This window comes from Botrytis fragariae (genome assembly GCF_013461495.1).
Source record: "Botrytis fragariae strain BVB16 chromosome Unknown tig00000045, whole genome shotgun sequence".
Classification (NCBI taxonomy): domain Eukaryota; kingdom Fungi; phylum Ascomycota; class Leotiomycetes; order Helotiales; family Sclerotiniaceae; genus Botrytis; species Botrytis fragariae.
Window position 1 is genome coordinate 760,689 of NW_023500991.1, and position 24,244 is coordinate 784,932.

General features: G+C 44.0%; 10 protein-coding genes across 10 annotated transcripts; 3 read left to right on the forward strand and 7 right to left on the reverse strand.

Moving 5' to 3' along the window:
* Positions 1 to 44: 44 nt before the first annotated feature.
* Positions 45 to 2,811, reverse strand: Bfra_003431 (putative transketolase protein; the record flags this gene model as incomplete). Its single annotated transcript, XM_037333837.1, has 6 exons — positions 45 to 338; positions 398 to 2,056; positions 2,114 to 2,198; positions 2,437 to 2,532; positions 2,586 to 2,632; positions 2,758 to 2,811. 6 exons carry the CDS (start codon positions 2,809 to 2,811, stop codon positions 222 to 224), a joined length of 2,058 nt encoding a protein of 685 aa, XP_037193924.1. The 3' UTR covers positions 45 to 221.
* A 1,012-nt stretch (positions 2,812 to 3,823) lies between these two features.
* On the forward strand, positions 3,824 to 4,965 carry Bfra_003432 (uncharacterized protein; the record flags this gene model as incomplete). The annotated part of the gene is made up of 2 exons (XM_037333838.1): positions 3,824 to 4,084; positions 4,792 to 4,965. 2 exons carry the CDS (start codon positions 3,824 to 3,826, stop codon positions 4,963 to 4,965), a joined length of 435 nt encoding a protein of 144 aa, XP_037193925.1.
* A 169-nt stretch (positions 4,966 to 5,134) lies between these two features.
* Bfra_003433 (putative transcription factor bzip protein) lies at positions 5,135 to 5,914 on the reverse strand (the record flags this gene model as incomplete). The annotated part of the gene is made up of 3 exons (XM_037333839.1): positions 5,135 to 5,485; positions 5,536 to 5,742; positions 5,795 to 5,914. 3 exons carry the CDS (start codon positions 5,912 to 5,914, stop codon positions 5,135 to 5,137), a joined length of 678 nt encoding a protein of 225 aa, XP_037193926.1.
* A 4,812-nt stretch (positions 5,915 to 10,726) lies between these two features.
* Positions 10,727 to 11,024, reverse strand: Bfra_003434 (uncharacterized protein; the record flags this gene model as incomplete). The annotated part of the gene is made up of 2 exons (XM_037333840.1): positions 10,727 to 10,849; positions 10,890 to 11,024. The coding sequence occupies 2 exons, from the start codon at positions 11,022 to 11,024 to the stop codon at positions 10,727 to 10,729; spliced, it is 258 nt and encodes an 85-aa protein (XP_037193927.1).
* Positions 11,025 to 11,147: 123 nt separating this feature from the next.
* Positions 11,148 to 11,981, reverse strand: Bfra_003435 (putative 4-carboxymuconolactone decarboxylase family protein; the record flags this gene model as incomplete). The annotated part of the gene is made up of 3 exons (XM_037333841.1): positions 11,148 to 11,194; positions 11,289 to 11,334; positions 11,475 to 11,981. The coding sequence occupies 3 exons, from the start codon at positions 11,979 to 11,981 to the stop codon at positions 11,148 to 11,150; spliced, it is 600 nt and encodes a 199-aa protein (XP_037193928.1).
* A 740-nt stretch (positions 11,982 to 12,721) lies between these two features.
* On the reverse strand, positions 12,722 to 13,890 carry Bfra_003436 (putative vacuolar atp synthase 16 kda proteolipid subunit protein; the record flags this gene model as incomplete). Its single annotated transcript, XM_037333842.1, has 5 exons — positions 12,722 to 13,103; positions 13,157 to 13,417; positions 13,471 to 13,600; positions 13,714 to 13,726; positions 13,877 to 13,890. 5 exons carry the CDS (start codon positions 13,888 to 13,890, stop codon positions 13,039 to 13,041), a joined length of 483 nt encoding a protein of 160 aa, XP_037193929.1. The 3' UTR covers positions 12,722 to 13,038.
* Positions 13,891 to 14,207: 317 nt separating this feature from the next.
* On the forward strand, positions 14,208 to 15,094 carry Bfra_003437 (putative small nucleolar ribonucleoprotein snu13 protein). The gene is made up of 3 exons (XM_037333843.1): positions 14,208 to 14,296; positions 14,379 to 14,445; positions 14,502 to 15,094. Exons 2-3 carry the CDS (start codon positions 14,406 to 14,408, stop codon positions 14,846 to 14,848), a joined length of 387 nt encoding a protein of 128 aa, XP_037193930.1. The 5' UTR covers positions 14,208 to 14,296; positions 14,379 to 14,405; the 3' UTR covers positions 14,849 to 15,094.
* A 962-nt stretch (positions 15,095 to 16,056) lies between these two features.
* Bfra_003438ia (putative acyl- oxidase protein) lies at positions 16,057 to 18,211 on the reverse strand (the record flags this gene model as incomplete). Its single annotated transcript, XM_037333844.1, has 2 exons — positions 16,057 to 17,819; positions 17,878 to 18,211. 2 exons carry the CDS (start codon positions 18,209 to 18,211, stop codon positions 16,057 to 16,059), a joined length of 2,097 nt encoding a protein of 698 aa, XP_037193931.1.
* Positions 18,212 to 21,522: 3,311 nt separating this feature from the next.
* Bfra_003439 (uncharacterized protein) lies at positions 21,523 to 22,119 on the reverse strand (the record flags this gene model as incomplete). Its single annotated transcript, XM_037333845.1, has 3 exons — positions 21,523 to 21,678; positions 21,800 to 21,880; positions 21,979 to 22,119. The coding sequence occupies 3 exons, from the start codon at positions 22,117 to 22,119 to the stop codon at positions 21,523 to 21,525; spliced, it is 378 nt and encodes a 125-aa protein (XP_037193932.1).
* Positions 22,120 to 22,247: 128 nt separating this feature from the next.
* Bfra_003440 (putative regulator of g protein signaling superfamily protein) lies at positions 22,248 to 23,800 on the forward strand (the record flags this gene model as incomplete). The annotated part of the gene is made up of 4 exons (XM_037333846.1): positions 22,248 to 22,344; positions 22,393 to 22,457; positions 22,513 to 22,924; positions 22,974 to 23,800. The coding sequence occupies 4 exons, from the start codon at positions 22,248 to 22,250 to the stop codon at positions 23,798 to 23,800; spliced, it is 1,401 nt and encodes a 466-aa protein (XP_037193933.1).
* Between the last annotated feature and the right edge of the window lie 444 nt (positions 23,801 to 24,244).

Sequence of the window (24,244 nt, forward strand, 5' to 3'; positions counted from 1 at the left end):
TGCGAAAAGAGGGGTATCATAGGAGACTCTCATGAAGACAAGGAGCTTGGACCACAAGTAGCTCTGGAAAAGCCCAATGCAACACAGATACACATTGTAAACATTAATGGTTCGTTCATAAATCATTTGCTTATTTTCATAGTCTATTTGGCGAACTACACCCAGGACCTGCATTATTCATAAAATGCCCCAAAACCAATCGCGAAATTATTTCCAGAAATTTAGATAAGTTGCTTGAAAGCTCTGTTGAGAGGAGAGCGGATGTTTGGAACGTCCTTCCAGAAATCGACAGTGGCGACGGCGCGCTTGGAGATACCTTCTGGGGTGAACTCGAACTTCTAAAATGGGGATTAGCACAATTCATTGATTGTAAATCTATGTGAAGAATAGAACATACCTTGTAAACATCCTTGTAAGCACCAGAGGCACCAAATCTGTTGAGACCGAATTGCTCGTGGGTATAACGTTCCCAGCCCATGGTTGACATAACTTCAACGGACAAAGATGGGATACCGTCTGGCAAGACGCTGAGTCTGTATTCTTGGGGTTGGGCATCGAAGACCTCGAAACAAGGGATTGAGACAACACGTGCGGTGAGGTTGTGCTTCTCCTTGAGGTACTTAACAGCATCAACACAGATACCGACCTCGGAACCGGTGGAAACAAGGGTGATATCGGCCTTCTCAGCGTTGTGCACAACGTAACCACCCTTGATAGCGTTACCAATGGTGGAGTTCTCGAGTTGAGGAAGGTTTTGGCGGGAAAGGGCGATGATGGAAGGAGTGGTCTTAGAGGTCAAGGCAATGTAATAAGCTGCGCTGGTCTCGTTTCCATCAGCTGGGCGCCAAACCATGCAGTTAGGCAGAGCACGGAAATGAGCCAAAGTCTCAATAGGTTGATGGGTTGGTCCATCCTCACCAAGACCAATGGAGTCGTGGGTAGCAACCCAGATGACACGTTGTTGGGACAAAGCAGAGAGACGGATTGCACCAGCAGCGTATGAAACGAAGTTAAGGAAAGTTCCTCCGTATGGGATGACAGTTCCGTATGCAGCCAAACCGTTCATGACAGCACCCATAGCGTGCTCACGTACACCATATCTGATGTATCGTCCAGACCAGTCACCAAGACCGGTAGCAGGTGGTTGGAAATCAACAGCCTCCTTCCATCTGGTCAAGTTGGAGCCAGTCAAATCGGCTGAACCACCAACGAGTTCTGGGATAGCTTCGTGAATCTTTTGGAGGACGATCTCGGACAACTTTCTTGAAGCAACTGCATCATCTGATGGGGAGTATGTTGGGAGGTTCTTCTCCCATCCTTCTGGGAGCTCTCCAGTCAAGCGGCGCTTGAGATCGGCAGCCTCTGAGGAGTACTTTTCGGTGTACTTCTCGAGCAATTGGTTCCATTCTTGCTCCAAGGCGGCACCGTGGGATGCACGCTCGTGGCAGATATCGTAAACTTCTTGTGGGACAACGAAAGATTGTTCAGGGTCGAAACCGAATTTCTCCTTAAGTTGCTTAATATCATCAGCCTTAAGAGGGGATCCGTGGACACCGTGGGTGCCTTGTTGCTTGGAACCGAAACCAATGATGGTTCTGAGCTTGATCATGGAAGGCTTGTCCTTAACGGCCTGGCACTTCTTGATAGCAGCCTCCATGGCTTCCAAATCGTTGTCACCGTCGGTGACAATCTCGACGTGCCATCCATATGACTCAAATCTCTTTACGACATCTTCAGTGAAGGCAACATTGGTGTCACCATCAATGGAAATGTGGTTGTCATCGTAGATAGCAATAAGGTTGCCCAATTGCAAGTGACCGGCCATTGAAGCGGCTTCACTGGCAACACCCTCCATCAAACATCCATCACCGAGGAAACAGTATGTGTAGTTGTTGATAAGCTCAAATCCGGGCTTGTTGAACTCACCAGCTGCGTGGTGTTGTGCGATGGCAAGACCAACAGCGTTGGCAATACCTTGACCGAGAGGACCAGTGGTGACCTCGACACCATCGGTATCGGCGGATTCTGGGTGACCTGGAGTGTGACTATCTATCGACTGGAGAGGAAGCAAATTAGCTAAAAGCCAGAAATTTCAGATCGTAAGACTACTCACTCTGAAAGCTTTGATGTCATCCATGGACAACTTGTAGCCGTAAAGGTGGAGAAGGGCATATTGGAGCATGCATGCATGTCCGTTACTGTAATTTTCGGACAATTAGCTTTTGAATCTTAGATTTTGGTGCTAGATTTCTTTGGGAACAATAGGACTGTGAGAACCAAGGCATGCTACAACCAATTTTCCCAAGTAGTATGATAATTGTAGTCCTCCGGATAAAGCTTCGCGTCTTCAAATGCAATGCAGTAAGGAAACCTCTTGTATCAAAGGGCATTGATGCGCAAAAGGCTCAATCATATTAATAAATGGGAATAACTTACGAGAGAACAAATCTATCGCGGTTAACCCAGCTTGAGTTTTTTGGGTTGAAGTTCATGATCTTGTTGAACAGAACGTGGGCAATTGGTGCCATTCCCCTAAATATCTCATCAGCAAATGTATCTTTTTGTGCCAACTTTGTAAAACTCACATAGGGGCTCCGGGATGACCGGAGTTGGATTTGAACGTAGCATCGGCCTTGAAGAGAAGATGTCAGTATTTGTTTTGAAGGTGTTGGCGTTGAGGTGTTCTTTTGAAAGAAGCTTCGAGTTTCCGATCGCGGGGCAAATTCCCAGAGACAGGGAAAAGTCACAGCAACTTACAGCAAGAACACGAATAGTGTTGATGGCAAGCTTGTCAACGTCTGTGAAACCCATGATTGCTATTCTATGAAATGAAAAAGAACTTTTGGGTATAATGAGGATTGTAGAATTCTGTGACCAAAGGTTGTTGAGAAAGAAGAGATGAGAGACGGAGAGAGTTGGAAAGAAGTGTAAAGTAAAAAGGAGGGGCGGACCCAAACGTTATTGAATGTATTTGGCTCGCTCTGTTTTTCTATGGTGGGGTGGAATTGGAATTTGCGTCACCGAAACAGAATGCTCGGTGAAGGGGTCCACTTTATTGTGGTTTTGCGTTCAATGGGATGTCGATGGATGTCAATACATGTGTGTTATTCAGCAAAAGCAAAAGAATATCCCGGTGGAACTGAGTAAGGAAATTATCTCAGACTGTCAGAAGTCTCGACGGAGAAATTATTAGCTTTTTCTATGGAGTGCCTACCTAGTACGTAGAATGATATCGACCAAGGTACTTGGGTAGATGCTAGGTATGCCCTTTCCATGTTTGCTGGCTAGATATGCAGGTAGACAGGTAGACTTGAGAGGATTGTCTTGGAATCAATTGCCAGCCGACATGTATGGAATGGGAGTGGCAACGGAATGAAAATGGCAGGAAAATGAGAATGGCAAGAGAACGGCAAGAGAACGGCAACGGAATAGCAACAGCAACAGAATGGCAACAGCAACAGAATGGCAACAAGAATCGGGCCCATCTAGCTACGGAAAATGGTCCCTCTCTCTCCCTCTCTCTCATTACCTAGACTCTTACATATCAATCGGCTCCGAATGGCCATCCCCAGAGATCCGTCATCAACAAACTTCCACGGCTATAAAAGTCTAATTTGGCCGGCCCTTTCGACCAGGCAGGTAAGCTCCCGATGCTTTTGTTAGTCTAGAACTCATTTTTGCATAAACGATTATATATCAATACATTGTCCCGAGATATTCTTAGCTACACCAGCAGGTGACTTGCAAATCTCTGGACATTTTTAATATGAAAATATCATGATACTTACGTTTAACCAACTCACTTCATCGGTTTTAAGAAGGCATGATTCGGAGGGCCAAGACATCAAGCATTATTGGTTTGACCCGTTCCTGGATCCGTTTGCTGGGAACATTACTCCGTAAAGATACCAACCTCCAAAACCTTACACCAACAGTTGCTTTCTACGCAGTATCAACACTCGGACATACAAGCCAACATTTAGAAGTGTTGTGCTTTGCTACCCCGAGTTGCAGAAGGTCCAGTGGAATGTTGATTGGCCTTTCAATCTCTTCTAGCCAATCCAAGGGTAATAATCCTTCCAAGGTTCTTATCGATAATGGTCTATCAAGCCTCGACTTCTCAGAACATCAAGATTTTACCCATTGTTCCTATGTCACCTGGGATGAGTGTTGAACACGAGTCTCTGCAACCACAAGCTGTATGACTGTCGAATGGGCATTTGAATATTGAGAATATCTTGGGGTTTCGAAATATCCGGTTATCGAATTTAGATTGTGATATTCGATCTTGATGTTTGGGTTTGGGTTTTTCCCCTCCACTACCAGCAAGTCTATCTTCACGAGCATTACTATTTTCCTAAGACCACTGGACCCTGAATTTGGAAAAAAATATGAGATCTCCAATCAAATGGACGAATTGAGCCTACGAGAGTGATCACCTGGCAGCACTTTAACATCGCGGAGTTGTCAGTTTCCTGCATGTCTCCAGCAAGCATATGCTGTGACATCTCTGCAGCCTACGGCTCAGATATCCGATTGGGAAGATCGTACAAGACAAACGAATCACGGTACAGCAAGTAATAATATTCATGTTGAAGTATCCATCAATACTTCATCTTTGGAACCATAGGCCACATGTATGGAGTAAATGAAAATGGTCATAGCACAACGTCGTGATATCAATGTCCTCGAGACTTGAGATAGCATCTTTGCAAACAAATGTGCGACGGTATCTGATCTGATTGATCTTCAAAACCATGGCTTGCTTACTGCATCCCTTGGAAAATTCAGGGTTCGTATGAGAATGCTATCAACGGCAGTGCGTTTGCAGTTCTTGCACCACCATCTCAAGTCCTATCGAGGGTTCGGAGGTGCGCAATCGAAAAGTCTCGCCGGGATCAAGGTTTATCGCTTCGAACTCAGACATCATGCAAACGCGAGAGATTATTATCATTGGGTATATAAAGTACATACAGGTGAAGCATATGATAGATGCAGATAGTAACATAAACTCCTCATGGCAGAGTGTGCCTCCAAACCGACCAAGAGCCAGTCTTATCCGTCTTTTACAATCCAACAACCATGCTCCTAGTCACCAACGCCGGAAATCACACCCGAATGAAACAATCACAACCTATTCCTTGGATTGCGGTTCACTCTCCTCCTGATCAAAACAAAATGCAGAGACGTCGAATAGTAGCGGATCCATACTTTCCACCTTGGATTCATCCCAGCCCCTGAGATTGGATTGCTCAAAATCTTTCGGTAAGCCCGATACCGAACGTTCGGGATCGGTCTTCCCTTTACGCATTCGATCTAATTCCGACTTGACGCCCGAATACTCCACTTGCAGTGACTCATATGACCGCGAAAGCTCACTGTGACGACCTTCAAGCTCCTCCAATCGTTGCTCGAGTTCCCGCATGTGTTTCTCTTTCCTATCCCTGAAAGCCCGTTGAGAAGCTCTGTTTTGGGCTCGGCGACGCTGTGTGGAATCAGTATCATGTTCGCTCGGTAGATAGATGAACCACTTACCGAATGCACGTGTGAAGCAACCACTTTATCGTCTCCACCCTTTCTCCTTCGTCGATCATGATCCTCGTAAATGCCTTCGATATCTAATTCCACCGGTATCAATCCCATCGGTACACCGTTTGGTTGATATTGTATGGGAAATGATGGATATGTCATATATGTATTTCCTCCGTATACGTGATCGTTTCCATATACATGATCAAACGTCTATGAAAGCATGAGATTCTGAAAGGAAGTGATGGGTAGAGTCTGAACATACATTGCTGTTGAGTGGTGAGCTTGCTGAAGACTCGCTCGAGGTGTCATATAAATTCATGTCTCCGTGCATTAAATATGGATCGGTAGAACCGTCTTGATGAAGAAAGTGGCCGCTTGCCATGTCGAAGTATGTCGTATTATTGAGAAGTATGGTAATGATGCTGCCAGAAGGGAGCACTGGATGTTTTTGAGGTGGAAAGGGGTTTGAGTCTGACTTGAATGTTGCGAGGCTATGATGAACAAATGATATCTGACAAGTATAATCGGAGGGGGTCTCAGTAACTTTAAATCTTACATCTTCTCCCTTCAGGATTTAGTTCGGGCAAAGATATTCCACGCCCATTCCGAGTGGGGACCGAATATTGTAAAACGAACAAGCCCTATCACTGTCGCGGAATCAAACAATTCAAACTCGCATACCGCTGTTAAACATAGACAATACCACTTGAGGCAAGTGACCTAACCAATCATAGACGGCAAAAGACTCAAAGGAAGCGGTAACCACTTTTCGCCGGGACATGGGATGGGTACAATACTTTGCATGCAAATTACTAGGGATACATGACCTCTGCAATTAATCTCTGTCTACGATCCTGACCTCCACAACTCGCTTCCACCAGTCACAGATTGCAAATCCTTCTTGTATTTCATGTGGTAGGGTAGGGGTTCACAGCAAGGTTGCACTGCGTATTAAGGTTACGGACGGTATGGCCTTGTGGGGGGCCATTCCATCCAGTCAGAAGGCATCTTGGGCAGCGGTTCTTCATTACCTAAACTTCCTCACCAAATTTGGGAGTGCTTACTATATGAGCAGTCAGTGAGACCCCGGTCGCTCGTCTTGCTGACATTACAATTTCATCGTCGGTAAAGATCGCTAGCTCGCGTTAGCGCAACGGATCCTGGATACCTCGTTCTGCTTTATTGCTGTTTTCATCCTCGTGTCCCTCGTACTGTCCATGCAGGCTGACTGCCAAGAACCGTTCCTCGGACTTACGCTGGCGTGTACATGATTGTATTTTCGTTTTTGGAGATAGCGAAGACGAGTTTTGCCCGGTGTGGTGGCTGCGGAGTGATGAAATGCGTGTATTATCCAAGCGAGTTGAAGATACGGTATATCCATATTTGGCCGTTATTCTGGCAATGCAGATAGATAACCCTCCCTAGGAACGTTACTCTCCAATGTATCAAGATAGTCTAGACATGTCACATCGGTCATAGCATTCTATTCGTACCATCGCTAGTCCATAGTAAACCCAACCTGCAATATCAAGAGCGTCTGTAACCCCCAACACACACGTCAACCCCAGCCCGCAATCAACTCCACAAGAACAAACCCATCGGTATCTCTCCTCCCCAAGCCAACCCTCGAAAAAACATTGCGGCTTACAATAGAGTTCCACGCCGCTCGCGCCGCCATTACCCAACACAGCCTAGCCGCAACATTAAAATAACGTCTGTAGGATTCTTACCAGCTCGCTACCACATTAGACCCTGCGCGCCCCAAGAAAAAGAAAGCCCACTCTGTAGATCTCACTATCTCATCCCATCTCATCTCCAGCTCGGGAAAATTCCCAACTCTCTTTATAGGTACCGTAGGATTTTGTCATTAGCTTCAAACTGTCAGCATCTAAATAATTCGCAAGATGCCCATCTTTCATTATTTATTACTTGTGTCCACAGCAGCGGGAAGGATTTGAAATCTCTGTGTATTAGGCATGCATGTGCAAACAAGGATCCCAACGATCCGATTCTTTTCTCTTATCGGAATTAGCGCCGTGGTGGACGAGCAATCGAGGTCCCTGAATATTTGCTTCATTCGCTTGATTCGAGGAAATCCTACAGTCGTCGTAGATAGCATCTTTTGTGATATGTTCTCATATATTCCATACAGTCGAGTATACCCGTAGAGATCATGGGATCTAAGCTTATTTTCTCATTGAACCTTTGTTCTCTTGGGATAATTAGATGATGAGATATGGTGGATTCTCGCTTTGAGCTATTCGCTGGATGTTTCAAGATGTGTCTTACCGGATTGAGGCTGAGATATCTAAGGTTAATAGGGTGGTTAACATGGTACTGGATGTTTGGGAATGCATGCATAAGATGGGATATTTCGGTTTAATACCGAGGATATTTCGGTTTAATACCGAGGATATCAAATAGGTACCTTGGAAGGTTGAGATGTCATTATGGTAGATGGTATTCTGTCACGATCGAAAGGATCTCCTCCTTGTGTTGATCGTATCGACATCTACACCCTCACCCTATGCCTATCTCCATCACCATCTCCGTTACACTTCACAACTACACATATCATTGAGTTTGCATCCTCGGATCCCCACACCACATGCCAAGTCCCCATTCGTGAGCTCATCCATCGCGAGCCCCCAAAAGATTATCCCATTCCCATTCCTTCCCCTCAGTCTCGAATCCCCTTCCCAGGGGGAAAACGTGGAAATCCTACGCCCCCAATGTTTGTCCCACATTAAACTTCTGACTGTGTCACATAATGGTCCTCGTAAAGTCTCTGACGCTGTGCATATCGAGAGAGGAAAGACTGGCCTCCTAGTCTCCACATGGTATATTCTTGATTTCCTGCGATGGAGAAGTGGCAGAGCTCGCAGCGCAGACTCAGAATTGTAGGAACTTGTCATCTCATCACGTCTTATTCCCGAAATCTTCCCAATCCGGTAGTTTTAAATATAAAGATACTCGTATAGCAAAGATATAATATATTACCCGGAAGCATTCAACCATACCCAGGTCCTTAACGCTAGCACCGGTACATACCATGCTGGCCGTGAAATATTAGCGTCAAGGGTTCAATCCGTATCCACTTGGAAACCAAACGTGCAGGAACCTTCGCTTGCACAAGCCGAAAATGGTAATTTTACCATTGGCTCGAGTATTGGGTAGAGTAGGTATCTGGAAATATTGTGACACAATGCTATCTACGCATGTACCTAGCGATGGTTGGCATGGCATGAGCTAAAAACTTTTTCTTTCAAATGTTGTGTATATTTTGGCGGTGGTGTCCACTTTTGGCAAGAAGGAGAAGGCAGGGTATACGTATTTACAATTCCAGCCGTTGGTTCTAGCTAATTCCCCCATTAGATTTCAGTAGCGTGATGTGTTTAATGTATCTCCCATAAAATTGGGGAGCGAGGAGCCAAGAAAAGTATTTTTACTGAAGCACTAGATCTGGCTTTCACAATGATTATTTCCGTATCACTCACTCTCCCCATGATTTTCCTCTTGGGTATCTTGGCACATATCTAACAATAATACCTGTATCAGTCCATCCAAAAATAAGAATCCGAGAAACTTCTGTATGCATACTAGTTCCAAGCCCGCCTGCAGACATCAATGCAGAAGGATAACGATTTCTTATCACCCTCCTTGTCCCACCAGTGACACGACACATTTGCCATTCTCATCCCGCTTACATACAAGAATCTTACATGTGTCAAAATAAGTGTCAAGACTGGTCGAATATGCACCGCCATGTACTTTCCCCAAACGAGAAGTCCGCTCAAGCCCGATAGTAGAGATGGACTCCCATTTGTGGAGCGGAGATGCTCAGATGACATACACATGGGCTTACTTATACATGACATGGACATTTGGAAATGCAGAGGGAAAATGACGATATGGGGTGATGGGGCTTGGTATAGGATGAGCATTTTCTGTGCACTGGAATATTCTGTAGGATGTGACCTTGACAACTGCTTTTCTGTTTTCGGGAAAGTACTAGGTACTAAGATATCTGCATAGCAGCGCAGTCAAGTGGCTTGAGTACTACGCGATACATGTGCATAAAAATTCTCGCAAATTGCATGTCTAGATGTACGGAAAAGAAATTTGTGGAAGAGCACAATCAAGATTTTCCTCTGGGGCAATGCTATGTCTTGGTTGGCGTCCAATTCCCTCCGGGTCGACGTATGGGAATGGAAGGAGGGGTAAAGAGAGCGTTACCTTGAAGTAATGGCGAATTTGAGATTTGTGGCGAGTTTGAAATGTATGGGGTGATTTGCTATGGTATGTTGATATGGTACGAGGCGTAGTCTTGTACCTCGCTACTACAACAACCAGCAGGGGGAAAAACACGAGTACCATTGATAGGTGTCTGGACTTCTGAACATCTGCATTTTATGTACGTGGTAAATGTTAAATCTCTCCTAGCATAAAATATGAACTCAAAGCATCAGAAGCTTCAATATCATAGGCCCGGCAATACACGATTCCAACATCACCTCTCATATATACATTGGAGTGGATTAAGTAAATGGCATCAAAACCACAAATTTTGTATTCCCCAGAACCGTACTACAAACCCTGAGGCTTATCATAATCCACTTCATTGAATATGCACATGAAATTGCTGCCTATCTACTCTACAATTCCAAACCGCACATAAAGCCCAGTATGAATTCATACGTTACAATGCATAAAACAAGCTCACTCAACTGCCAACTATTGACCAGTAACACAACGCCAATCTAATCTAATCTGCACAGGTGCAGGAAGACGCATGAAGAAACACAAAGTTCACAAGTTTTACCACAGGCAAGATTGATATGTAATGAAGTGTGGTGTATATGGTATTCGGAGTGTGGTGGGGAGATCGACTCTAAGGAGGGGAAGAGAAAAGCTTGAATATGTGATAAGTAGGGGGAGAGGGGAACGGAGAGGGGAAAATGAATCACTGAAGGGATAATGAGGGGTAATAGGAAAATGGATAGTAATCATTCAATAATTGAAGATTCTTGGAGCGTTGGCAGCGAGTGAAATATTGAGTGAGATGATGGTAAGAAGAATAGATGTTATTGGAGCGGGGATATGCATTCGGATCCGAAAGGGAAGAGTTTTACATCGCCGAAACCATTAAAATCCATCTATCAAGCCATTCATAGAAAATTTCAAAATACGCGAACTATTGTAGTCGAAGATAAAAACCGTCTGAGAAGACGGGAAGACCACGCATGCTTTTTGTACGATTCAAGTCGGGGGAGCCGATATCAGATCCGAGCTCAAATAACGCGTCGTTGTTGAGCCGCTGTAAACCTGCTGATACAATGCATTGCGTTGTCTCATACTTCACAGAATCTGCAGGGTGATCTTTCTCTGACTTGCGCCAACTTTACTTCATATAGATACTCGTACATATCCTGTGTTCCAAATGGCGTAAAGACCTCTGCTCGATCCTCAAAATAGGATTGGATACCATACATGGTGTTTGAACTCTATCATTTTGCATCGAATAGACAATTCTGACCAGATACACGAATCTCGGAATCTTAAAATACACTTGTGGATATATGTCGGTATTTCAATTCTCCAACTAACAGACGAGTTCAATGAGCCACATCATCCGGGCCGGTTAGCTTATTTCTTTCGCCAACTGCGAGGCGTGTTAGTATAGTGAAGAGTAGCGATGGATTCAAACGAAGCCAAGCGAGAGGGTGGACGTATGAAAGGCGCGTGAGAAGACTTACCATCTAGAGCTACCAAAAATCTGCTAACACAATTGTATGCTGCGATCTATATTTCAAAATTAGCTTTCACTCTCGGCCTCAAAGCGCATCTGATCTCTTTGTTCTCTACTCCAATCCTTTACACATTGCTACTCGCAATTGTCTCCTCGAGATTCTCCATTATCTCCAAAGGAAAAGTCAACCTACCGTAGCCGTTAACTCCACAATTTCCTTTTGATCGAACCACTTTTTCAACTCCTCAAAAACCTCATCTGGCACCCTAACATTCCTAGTCATCTCATCCGTATACTTAATCACAGCCCACTGTTTTCTGCTCAACCCCTCTGCATCTCCATTGGCATCCCCATTTCCCTCCCTCTCACACTTTTCCCTCTTAAGCGTCTCCATGCCCTCATCACTAACTCCTCCTTTCTTCGCCAATGGTGCATGATGTCCCCACTCATACCAAGCCGTGTTACAGATAGCCACCCTGCAAATCGCTATCTCCCTGATATCATCAGCCAGGCTCGTTTGTGTCCTGACTGCTCCAAGAAATGAGTTCCAGCCATCTGCTACAGGGGGACTGTGCAGTAACGTCAAGTCTAGGGGTTGGAGAGGTCGTGGTGCGCGACGCGCTTCAACACGTTCGATTATTGCGCGGTCAGAGGGAGAGGAGAAGGTGGGGGAAGAGGGGTCAGCGTATGGAAGACGCATTCTGGTGTGTGCGGTTTGGTGAATGAAGTGGAGTTGTGTTTGTGTGGGGAGTCGATGGTATCGAAAAGCTGTTTGCTTGACAGTTTGAGAGATAAAGACTAGAGAAATGGGATGTTTGGCATGAAACTTCATACCACTGAATCAAAACTTGGAGAGGAATCAATACAACTACTTGTGGCTACAGACGTGTATATATATAAGTTGCACCTACATCACACTACCCCATAGATGTGGGGTTGAGCCGGCCGATATGGGAGAATACTTTCCCGGGAGTTTGGAAAGGCAAATGCAAACGGTACCTTCAAATATGAAAATTGTGTATGTTCACGCCGACAACGTTACTACGAACAGTTTTATTTGACTGAGATGAGTGTACCAATTCCATGTCATCGGTAGGCATCTTGTAGTTTTATAGATCCGCCATCATGTGTATAACACCGAGAAATTCGGGAGGGAAGCAGAAAGGTGCAGCACTGATAAGCCGACCTGTACACTTTTGTACCTTCGTCTTCCTTTATCTTAACCAAAGATAACTCACACCCTTGGTATCTGGGTGAAGTGTTTTCAAGGGATCTTATGTCTGTAACACATGGGTCGGGGATATAGTGATTACAAGCTGCGAACTAGATTAAGTTTTCGTAGCGCTTAGATTGTTTGATCTCGCCCCCAAAATTCGGGTGTTGTATCAAAATTCAGAATCTTTAGAAATGTCACAATTTTCAAAAACTTAACAGATTGCATATGTGAGATCCTCTGTATTGAAATGAAAACCCAATACCATATGATTGCTACCAACAATAGAAACTACTAGCATACACGGTCAATTTGACCCTCATCCACCTCCAACTCTACTTCTAATGCACGTCGGAAACGCCGAAATTTGTAGAATAACAACAATACATATATTTTTAGCCATGAATTGTTCAATTCATAGCTTCCATCCCGAATCCACCCCCGAAGGCCATCATTATAACCCATTGATATATTCACAGTTTGTTGCAGAAGAGAGGTGTGCGTTCAGATTGTCTCGAGGCTCTCTCTGTATGAAGTGATGCGTTTAGCATGAAACATCTAGAGATGCCTTGGAGTTCATGAGAAGAGCAACAATCAATCCGTAAAGACCTGTTGTTCATATCAGTCACTGTTCAAATCAATAGAAGAACCTATGATCTTACCCAAAACTTCGGCGAAAATCAAAATAAGAATCATTCCGACGAAAAGACGTGGCTGTTGTGCTGTTCCTCTCACACCTGCATCACCAACAATACCAATAGCGAAACCAGCAGCCAAACCAGCAAGACCGACACTGAGACCAGCACCAAGTTGAATGAAACCAGTATATAATGCGAGGTTTTGTTTAAGTCCATCGGAAATCAAGACTGAAACAACGAGCCCGTAAATACCGATAATACCAGCCATAATAACGGGAACAATGTCTGTGTAACACATTAGTAGGACTCTCAAAGTTCCGATGATGAGCATGGCTCACTCTTGACGATCAAATCAGGTCGGAGAACACCCATTGCGCAAATACCAACACCGGACTTAGCAGTTCCGTAAGCGGCACCGAAACAGGTGAAGACGATGGCGGATGTGCAGCCCATGGCGCCGAAGAATGGCTATACATTGATTAGCATGATGCGTTGATGCAGATAATGATTTCAAGTTGTTGGACATCGAATCATCGGTTGGTTGGAAAGCACATCGGAGGTGGCATTCGAGGGAAACTAACCGCGTAGACGGGACTATCATTATTGCTGTCAGTACTTGAATCAAGGCATGAAAAGAATCGCGATCATATATATCAGTGCCAACTTTTAGAGATTCTTATCTCGAAAGCAAGGCAGGTAGGTAGTAGAAGCGGGAGGCGTCAAGGAGATAGTTTGTTGACATACCAGAGATCAGTCATTTTGAAGGTATTGGAGAAGGTGTTCGTTGGATTTGAAAAGGTATATGAAGCTCGAAGAAGCTTTTGAGGAATTGATTGAAGATTTGGGTTGATGAATAGTTGAGCTTGGAGAGTTGATGGATAGATGATGATCAGTGATTCAAGGTGGTTTGTACGAGTTGTTTGATGAGGCTTCTCTGGCAAGCTTAGCTTTTCGACCAATCAAGTTATGGATTAGCGCGTAACGTAAGCGAAGCCTTTTCGAGGCACCCGATAAAGATTAATCTTCAGAAAAAAATGCCAGTAGTTTTTCAACTTCATCACTACCATTTTTGCAAGTCAACCCACAGGGCGAGCCAACGCAAGGAACCCTGAAAGAGTATTTCTAAAGAAATCCTTATTATCTCAGTACATCCTCCAACAAATTGTACGTATTCTCTCCAGTCCAATTGGGTCAATCACAAAGTCTTCAATTCGATGAGGTCAAGTTCTAACATTTTCTTCTACAGTAAACTCAATTCCAACCCAAAATCACAATGGCTGAAGAACAAAACGAATCCGCTGCTTGGCCCGTCGGTAAGAATTATGCAGATACTCTACGACCTGCATTTGACTAACATGTTACTTTTCAGCCGACAGCACTCTCTCCCAAGAGATCCTCGATCTCGTTCAACAAGCTCAACATTACCGTCAATTGAAGAAGGGAGCCAACGAGACCACCAAGACCCTCAACCGTGGTATCAGCGAAATTGTTATCCTCGCCGCCGATACCGCCCCATTGGCCATTCTTCTCCACCTTCCTCTTCTCTGCGAAGACAAGAACACCCCTTACGTTTACGTACCATCCAAGACTGCTTTGGGACGTGCATGCGGTGTCAGCAGAGCTGTCATTGCAGCAAGCATCACCACCAACGAGGCATCCGACTTGATGGGCCAAATCAGAAGCTTGAAGGACAAGGTCGAGAGACTCCAAATCTAAGCCCTGGATTGGATAGTACATTGACCGGCGCTACACCTTAACTGCGTGATGGCGGCAGGCATTGGTTTAGGAAGAAAAGAATCTATGAGTTGAGGATAGGCAAGAAATCAAACTTGTACACATAATTACAGGTTACAAATACAAATCCATGACTGAGAAACAGACTCAAAAATGTGATGACTTTGACATTCTTGGTTCTTTTTCATTTCCATCATCGATTTTCAAATGAGGCATCGATTAATTTTTATAGCTCAATTCTCATTCTGACATATATTCTAAGAGCCTTGCGTACTCTTGGGACTTATTCCTTGTAAATGAAAACTGAAGGATTCGATCGTTACAAATGAACAGGAAAACAGCTCAAAGGGCAATGATTAAGACCGAGGACATGATACGTCTAGAAGCATGTGCGAAGTCATTTCCAATCATAAATGCGTAATATCTTTTCATCATTGATTAATTCCAATGCAATATCTCATGCAAATGCAACTCCAAAATCTCTACTTGAAACATTGACGATCATTCTCTAAGAATTTTCAGACTAACACTTCAAAGTCCATATTTAGGTTGAACGGGTATCTCATTGTAGGGACAGATATCATGGCTCCTGGGTTCTTTGGTAGAAGTTAAAAGGTTGAAATTGGGTGACTATGTATAGTCTTGACACCTGAAAGCCTCGTAATCACTACGAGCATTCGATTGTGTATTCAAGAATTGGAGTTTGGTGAAGTATTTACCGCCTAAATCCGTTTAGATTCTTTCAAGCATCTAGTCATTTGATTGAGGTTTGTGTTCTGAGCAGACAGATAGAGCCTCCTTTCTTGATAGGAGCTTGCGGTTATTATATATGGACTGTCTCGTGGTTGTAGTCACTTCTTCGTCGGGTCAAGACTTGATTAACCTTTAGATTGATGGCATCTAGTCTAGCTATACGAATTTAGAGTACCATGACAGTGACGACTATGAGTTTGTGGTGCTTTTGGTACAATATACATCTGTACAGGAACAAGATATGTCATAGTCGCATCAATAGTACTGAGGATACCACTAAAGGCGATCAAAGTAATAGTAGAGATTCTGTAATTATATCTCTAAACCTTCTATTGTGTATAATCCTCTACCTATGTTATGTAAAAATGCTTGACGCTCCTTCTCTAACCAAACCCCGAATGTTACACAATGATATAATACAAATACACAAACTCTCCTTACAACTTACTCCTGAACCTCTCCGTCTCATCACTCTTGACGATATTGTCGTTATCCGCATACGGATCAACGGTCAGTCCGTTCAACGGATTCAACTGACTAGCTCTATAGAACATATCCTCGTAAACCTTTCCATCCTTTCTACCCAGCGAAGAATCGAGTTGCCAGTCGGGGAATGCCCATGCATCGACGAGACGTAATGCATGTGGTCTGATCTCTCCCAATAACTTCATTACGCTCTTGGTTCTCGCTAATTGGATTTGTCGCACAGTAACAGCAGACGAGGAATAGAATTCCGATGCCTCTTTCTCAAGAGTATTCAGAGCATAGAGACGGTAGAGTTTGTGAAGGACATCAATGGTCTCGGCATCAAGCTCATATCGGAGAGACTCGCTTTGAAGAGCGTCGTAGAAGTTCTTGACGACGAGATATTGAGAGTGCGCAGTGCTGAGGCGCCAGAAATCAACAAGGAGAGAGTTCCATGATCCCTTTTCCGCGTCACGATGTTTCAGGGCTTCAAAGGTCAAGAAGGATGTTCTCCATGCAAAAGCAGCAACGATGTCACTGTCTGAGCCGAGAACATCGTGAGCGGCACCCATATCTTGCTTTTGAAGGAAGGTTGTGAATATTTTAGTTGTGTCGTTGTTGGGGGCATTTCCCTTCAACACGGCGCGAGCAGATTTGAGAAGGTATCGTGCCACTTGCTGCGTGAGCATATAGTTGTCTCCTTCCCAAGTGGTTGTTGGAAGGTAATCAGCATACCAACTTCCGATACCACTGAAGCTTGAGTATCCATGACCACCACAGGCTCTACGGCAGACCTCGAGACCTTCTGCAGCTGTAGTACTTCCAAGAGCTTTGAGACCACACGATGTAGCATGTAGATCTGCCAATAAGTCGCTTCCTGAGTTGAGTTCCTCTGGACCGGCGCCCCTGCTGCTATCAGAAGCACTTGTAGCATTCTGTTGCATCCGCTTCTGATTATCTTGGTACAGCCCCATCATGGCCTTTCCTGTGAAGTGTAGAGCAAACGTGGCTGCAAGCAATGGTAATAATCGATATTGGACCATTGTGTAGTTAAGGACCTGGTTCTCCCCAGATACATCAGCTCCAGCATCCCGATCTTGGAATTGCCGTCTGACAGAGGCATATCTTGTTGCAATGGTCACACCCCTAGCTAAAACACCACCCGACTGTAGGACGATGGTTGATCGGACCCAAGTCAAAGTGCCGTAAATCAAAGATGGTGACGATGGCTTGACGTATTTGTTTGTTTGAGGGTCAACGCTAGAGAATTTGGCCAACATATTAATATGTGGAATTTTGACATGGTTCAATAACAGAAACCCATTGTCCATTGTATTGTAGCCAAACTTTGGCCCAATATCTCCCACGTAAACACCATCTAATGGCTCATGGGTTTTCATGTCTCTGATCTGGCATACGAAAGGATGTGGACCGTATGGCTTTCCAGCAATAATGAGTTGTGCCATAACCACAGCATGATTTGCAGTCCTTCCTAAAGACCCGATCCACCATTTTGACGCAGTGAGATGTGGTGAGTGAAGAATAAATGTCTTGTCTTCGGGATTCCAGGTAGCAGTTGTCTCTAATCCTCGCACATTCGATCCATGTCCCAATTCTGTTTGTGCATAGCATCCAATAGCCTTGTAATTCTCGGCGGGTTCGAGGAATAATTTGTGTTGTTCAGGTGTGCCTTGGCCACGCAGGGTGGTGAGGTACATCGAAGCATGAAGCCCGTCTAAACTTGATGTTAGTATCCTTTTTGAAAGGCATTGAAGGTTTTGGGAGTTACATACAAGGAGTCGGCTCGCTAATGAGCTCATTTGCCACCTGATACTCCTCTTGATTCCAGTTGTGCTTGACTTGTAGTTGACGAAGTCTCTTCGCCCTTGCGAGAGAAGTCTTGAATCTATCTACTCGGCCATCGAAATAGTTATTTGATTTGTCGAATATCTTGTCGGCTTGCAAGATATTTAATATACGTTCTTGACGCTCCAATACCTCTTTGGTGAATAAGAAGTTCGAGAGCTTTTCGACATGTATATTAGACTTCTCCCTTTCCACCTTGATAAGCTCAGTGCCTTGCGGACCGGATGGCTTCAGATCTTTGACCCATTGTGGAGGTGACATTTTGAATGATTGATTTGGAGAAAGATTGTTATGATGGTGGGAATCAAAAGTTATAAGAGATCCTTTTGTTCAATGAAATCGGCCCTCGGTCAACAATAATTTCGAAGGCGTTTGGCACATGCGCCGGTATTGATGAGTAGAGTTTGGAGCTTCTTGACAATGGGACCCGGATGCCGAGGTACAAATGCGGGCTTTTGATTGGTAAGAGTCTGTGGAGCAAATAGGGGTAAAATGGGGTTCTCCATTATGATCTCCATACTTTGAAAGGCGAAGATATGTGAGCGTTAAATTATCTGGAAGGAAAACGGATTAGTATATCTTCATCGTTATGTAGCACCGGCCCTTGGTAGATACTTAAGACATAGACGGCTAAAATATACCGTTACACTCGAACAGGGCTATTTTTGGAAATGCTATCATCCTATTCGTTACAATTTTCATCCTTGTCTGTTTATACATCTCAAAATCAACTACACACACCTGATTTAGAAGATCATCAGAATCGATCAAGAGTTTTATGAATATACAAAGCAAGCTGTTTGGCGTTGGTGTTGAGGTCGCAATCTTTCGATATGTTGGCACGTAATGGACGGCATAAGTTGCACATCAAGCTACAAAAACATCTAATATATATAATAAGTCTCCAAGCTATTTTCAATAATCCAATTCAGATTTGACATTGAAATAGCACCGCAGGTATATATATACAAAGCATACCTATCACTAGATGCTTGGTGTTCTGTTTTGGTGTGTAGTCTATTGTTCATCCACGTGGAGATCAATATCGGGAGACTTCTCAAGACTAGGTAAATCACGAACAACCAAAGAGAAATAGCCGCAATCTCCTACATGCTACCTCCAAGCTGATAATGCAACAACTTTCAATTTCATAATTTGTTGTGATAGAGTCGCCGGTGAGTTGGTGAGTCTGCGAAATATTCTCAGAAACCGTCAAAACAGGTTGGAAGGTAATGTCATCGTTCCTTCTGTTTCAAAGGCATACCTTCCATTTCTTGTTACTTGTGTAGGCAGCTTCAGGCATTTCATTATATCAATCTCGAGATGTCCATACATGATATTCATCATTTCACCCTGAATCATATCTCCGTCTATTCTCTTATCCAAATGTCACCTCAGATTCTATTACACCGCTGGATTCAACCTACATTCGCTTTAATGCTCCTATTTCAAGTTATTCGTGTATATTTAAATTACCATCATCTCGATGCCAACACTTCCGCAGGAACCGCAGCAAGCACACCTGAATCTCAACCAGGATCCATTGCCATTGGAGCCGGTAGAATCTCAGTTGACGTCTGATCCAAATGAATCCAGGCCTTGCACACGAAAACTGACCTCAAGATATTGCATAGAGGCATGCGTAGAGTCTTTAAGCTGGCGTGGATGGCTATGTTACCTTGCTTGTCTACTAGTTATCATCATGATAATTGGAATTGTCTGCAGCGCCCATGTATACTATCATGATATGGGAGGGCAAGGTTGGCTCAAATTGAAACGAAGAAGTCAAGAACGATTTGATCAAGTCCAGAGCTTCTCGGAGGTCTGTCTGCCATCAAGACAGTTGGAACACTACAATTCGATGTTCGCGTTGAGTCCAAGAATGCCAGCCACTGTACCTTGGTACACCTGCGGGGATCAGCAAAACAGTTGTGAAGCATTCGACCATCCAGTGAGTTTTTGTTCAAAACATTATTCCCTTTCTTGGCTGACCATGTCTCCTTTGCTACAGGAGATCTGCTGCCCTCAAAGCATGATCTGTCGACCTACAACTCACACGACGTCAGGTATATACTGTTGCAATGGAACATTATCACATTCCAATTGTCGTCTCTTAAGAACGCATGCAAGATGTAGGCCCAACTACTTTGAATGCCCCGAAGACATAGGAGGAGGTTGTTGCCCTAATTCGACAACTTGCTACAAGAATCAATGTACTCCGATGTTCAAACAACCATCCTCCGTTCAGCCGTCAACTGGACCAACAGTGACACCCTGGCCAGCTTCTCCAGTACCAAGAGAAGGGGAAATAGCGCAAGGATCACATCTTATCAAATCAACATTTTGGCGTGCTGGTTATCCTTTTTCGGCGTTTGGTTTCCTAGTCTTTATTGGTGTCGTAATGGGGATGCTCTGATAGTAATTGAATACATTGTCACGCATAGGACTATTGATGGCGCCAGCGGAATGGTATTGTTTATCAACTTGTAGTTGGCGAATCAAAATGAAGAGATGTTACTGTTCCGCGAAATCAATGAACGGCAGTTGATGTGTGGAATTACTGACTGACAGAGGCCAAAATGTGAGACATTGATTAATCATCTTTTGTAATTAATTAACCGACACTTGACTTTTTTAGCCGTACAAGAAGGATAGACCACAACGATCTATCTTCGAATCTCATTGAATCTCATTGAATCGGAGATTTCCTTGATATACCATGTACATAGCCACTTCCGGACCATTCGAAGCTGCCGATGGATCCATCCTAATCTGCATGGTTCGAGGCGTCGTGGGGCTTTCTTGTGTGCATTGATGCAACGATATTCCCTCATCTGTTTTTTTTCCACTTGACCACAAAAAAATATTAGACGAGGCACAAAAAGCCTCCATCTGTCAATCAAGGAAATTATACGCTGCCAAGGCGTATCAGAAATGTATAAACAACCGTCAACTATCGAGCTGAAATGCTGGATAGCGCGTTCCTCCAATGGCAAAAAGAGTCTCAACTTCATAAGCATATCTCTTCCTTCCGCTCAAGTATTTTGATCATCGTCACATTGACATACTCTATGCCTTCAGATGATCACCGTCGTGTAAAAATGAGGGTCTTGCGATATTAAGTTATGGCGATCACGTCGATGTCGATGCTGTGTTCGTCTATCTCAACATCTCAAGGTTGATCCCGATCTAGGTGGATACCGAGCGGCGCAATTGAACAATTTGATACACTTTTGGCTTTCTGCTTCTCTATTGACGTGATCTTTTTGCCAATCACTGTTCAAAGTCTTTTCAATTCATGACATTGTGGCAACCCACCAAAATACTGATAGCCGATGACCTGAAGAGTGGAATGGATGAGTAAAAGAGCTAGAACTTTTTCACAGGAGTCTAGAAATATTATGAGCTGTTTTCTGGACGCCATCATAACAGTGGCTAGAGGGCGTTTTTTACTACGTGAATTGGGAGGACTGCGACGAAGTCAGGGACAAAAAAGGATTCCTCTTTTGATTTTTGACTTTTCGGATTTACACATTCCTGAGACTAACAATTCATAGATCAATTTCCACGAGTCAACCGGGGTATGCTACCAGTGTGCACGGCTTTCGCCCCATATGCAGTGCGACTCGGCCGTGGGATTTGTCGGGCTCGGACGTCATATGAATGGCAAAAAAGAGCCACACATCTTCTTCGATTGCTGTCTGTCGAGCCCTGGGATCTACGAAGTCCTGTTCATCAAGAAGATCATCTAGATTCAGTTGAGCCAGGAGCCCTTGTTGATGTTACCTTGTCACTCATTTCATACTCTACTCGCTTCATCCCGCGAAAAAGATTTTATAAGGATCGTACTAAGATGTATCCACCATAAAACTGGTACTTGGTAACCTTTAGCAGCTTTGGCGGTACGCTTTGTTGAGCCAAGACGCCACACTATAAGAAACTAATCAAGCCTGGTATTTACTACTCGCCCCCTATAGGGCAGTAAGCTTCGAAAGAAAACCCAGGCACCGTTAAACTAGAGCAATTACCTTGACTATCTTGAGAAGCACTCGGATATTATGACTGGCTTCTTCTGCACTGAAGCTGGGGGCAGTAGTTGCCAATATGCATATAATAAATAGCACCTCCACCTCCACATGGCATTGTAAATTGTCTAACGTGGGTGCCATCTTTCCTTCTTTTTACATTCACTTGGTCCGTCCCCTCATATATATCTCAATTCAAGAGAATAAGTTACCATTGTATCTTATCTCCTAAAAGGCGAGCTATCTTATCAAAAAGGCAGACGCTTTTAGCCATGTCTCTACTATTTTACAAAAGACCAGATTATACCAACAAAGTGAATGGTCCTTTAAATGCTACGGAGTGTCAACGATATGCTGCAAGAGCGAAAAGTGAGTTAATCCTGTCTCATCCAGGTTGATTTGACTAACACTCACTAGACTCTGAACGTACAATTCCACCCGGGTTACGGTTTGAAGACGTGATTGAAAATCAATCTCTTCCAGTATGTTTGAAGTCTCTCCATTGAACGACAAGTCTTTTACTGATATTTATCTTAGCCATGTTCTCTAAGTGACTTCATGGACTTCCTTGTTTATATTGAGCACGATGCAGAGAATCTTCAATTCTACCTGTGGTACAAAGACTATGTTCGTCGATTCGAGGCTCTTCCAGATTATGAAAAGAAACTGTCTCCAGAATGGGTACCGGAAACAACCGAGCCCTCTGCTCTTGCCAGAGATACAGAAAAGAACGAAGGAAGGAAAAGAAACCCACCAATGGATATTTCGGACTTCAATGATATGACCGACTTCGATACAGATGTTAAGTCTAAGGATGGTCAGTCTCGCATCAATTTATCGAGGGCCGATAGCGCTCTGGGGAGCCCATCAGCCCCTTCGGTTTTATCAAGTAGTACGGGAGGACGCTCGGGAGAAAAACCGAGCCAAGCAGGTCTCAAATGGCAACCTTGTATGTCCCGAATTTCTTCAACAAAAAGATTAGTACTAACTTCATTTAGTCACCATTCAGCCTATGCGAGAAGAGGTCAACCGCATAATGCGACATTATCTTGCTTTCAATTCTGCTCGAGAACTTAACCTATCTCACAAAGACCGCGCTTTATGCCTACACGCCCTTCAGCACACAACCCATCCGTCAGCTTTCCTACCAGCTGTGACCATAACTGAAGCTACACTCCGAGGTCAATCACATCCGAATTTCATTAGATGGTCTATATGCAACGGCAATAAACCTCGCGTCTTTTTCGTCCGTACCATGGGTGTCAGTCATACAATATTTGGGTTTGTGATAGCGATTCTATTGACGTTATCGAGCGTTAGTCGCTGGTGGAGAATATTTGCAGGCGCGCAATGGTTTCTAGGAATTAGTGGCCTAATAGCAGCCTACAAAGGTCTCTGCTTGATCATGCACCAATCGCACAACCGTAACCTACGGCCCTGGGAACAAATTCTACAACAAGAAGCCGCCGATGAGGAAAGTGGACGACACTCTTTTGAGAGTTCATCGGAACGACGCATAAAAATGACAACTCGCATGGGCGACGATCATGATAAGCAAAGCGACGGGGTCACAATTTCTGAAACTTCGACTATGTCGAGTTTTGGCCCGAAGAACGATGTGCAGGAATTTGAGGAAAAATGGAACAAGATGTACAAGAAGAAGAACTTAGCGAGGAAGGTGTTCGATAAGACTACTTGGACTCAAGATGAAAACTTGAGATTCTTACAAGACAAGATTGTGACTGGGGCTCTTGTTTGGAGTTTGATTATCACGGTGCCGTTGACGATTATATTTGTCGCTTTGCCAAAAGGAAATTTTTATTAGGTTTTGCGGAGATTGGTTTGAAAGGTACTAGGTACCCTTGCACATAGTCCAGGATCAGATGCTTTTGTACATGTTTGGATCGGTTAAAACTTTTCGGTACACTGAGATGATTTTACTTCTATACCTCATTGGGACCAGGCGGGAATTCTGACATTCCCAACCCCTAAACCGGGTTTTCTTGTAAATATATTAAACGATTCATTACCTCATCTTCCCAAAGGCAATATGACTGCAATTTGATGAATCTACAATAGACAAACATGACTGTGATTGTGATTTTGAAAAAATGGAAACACAAATGATATTCTAGGCTTTTCCTAAGCGCGGGGAATCCCCAGTGGAGATTTTAGCTCCCGGTGAACTTTACCTTGGCTTGCAGTATTTGGAAGGTTGCGGTCTGTGCTTTTCAAACCTTGGGGAAGAACTAAAAGATTTGATTTTTCC

Coding starts and splice junctions, on each gene's coding strand:
- Bfra_003437 (XM_037333843.1), top strand. CDS start 14,406: ATGGCTGAAGAACAAAACGAATCCGCTGCTTGGCCCGTCG. Junction 14,446..14,501: donor ATCCGCTGCTTGGCCCGTCG/GTAAGAATTATG, acceptor GTTACTTTTCAG/CCGACAGCACTCTCTCCCAA.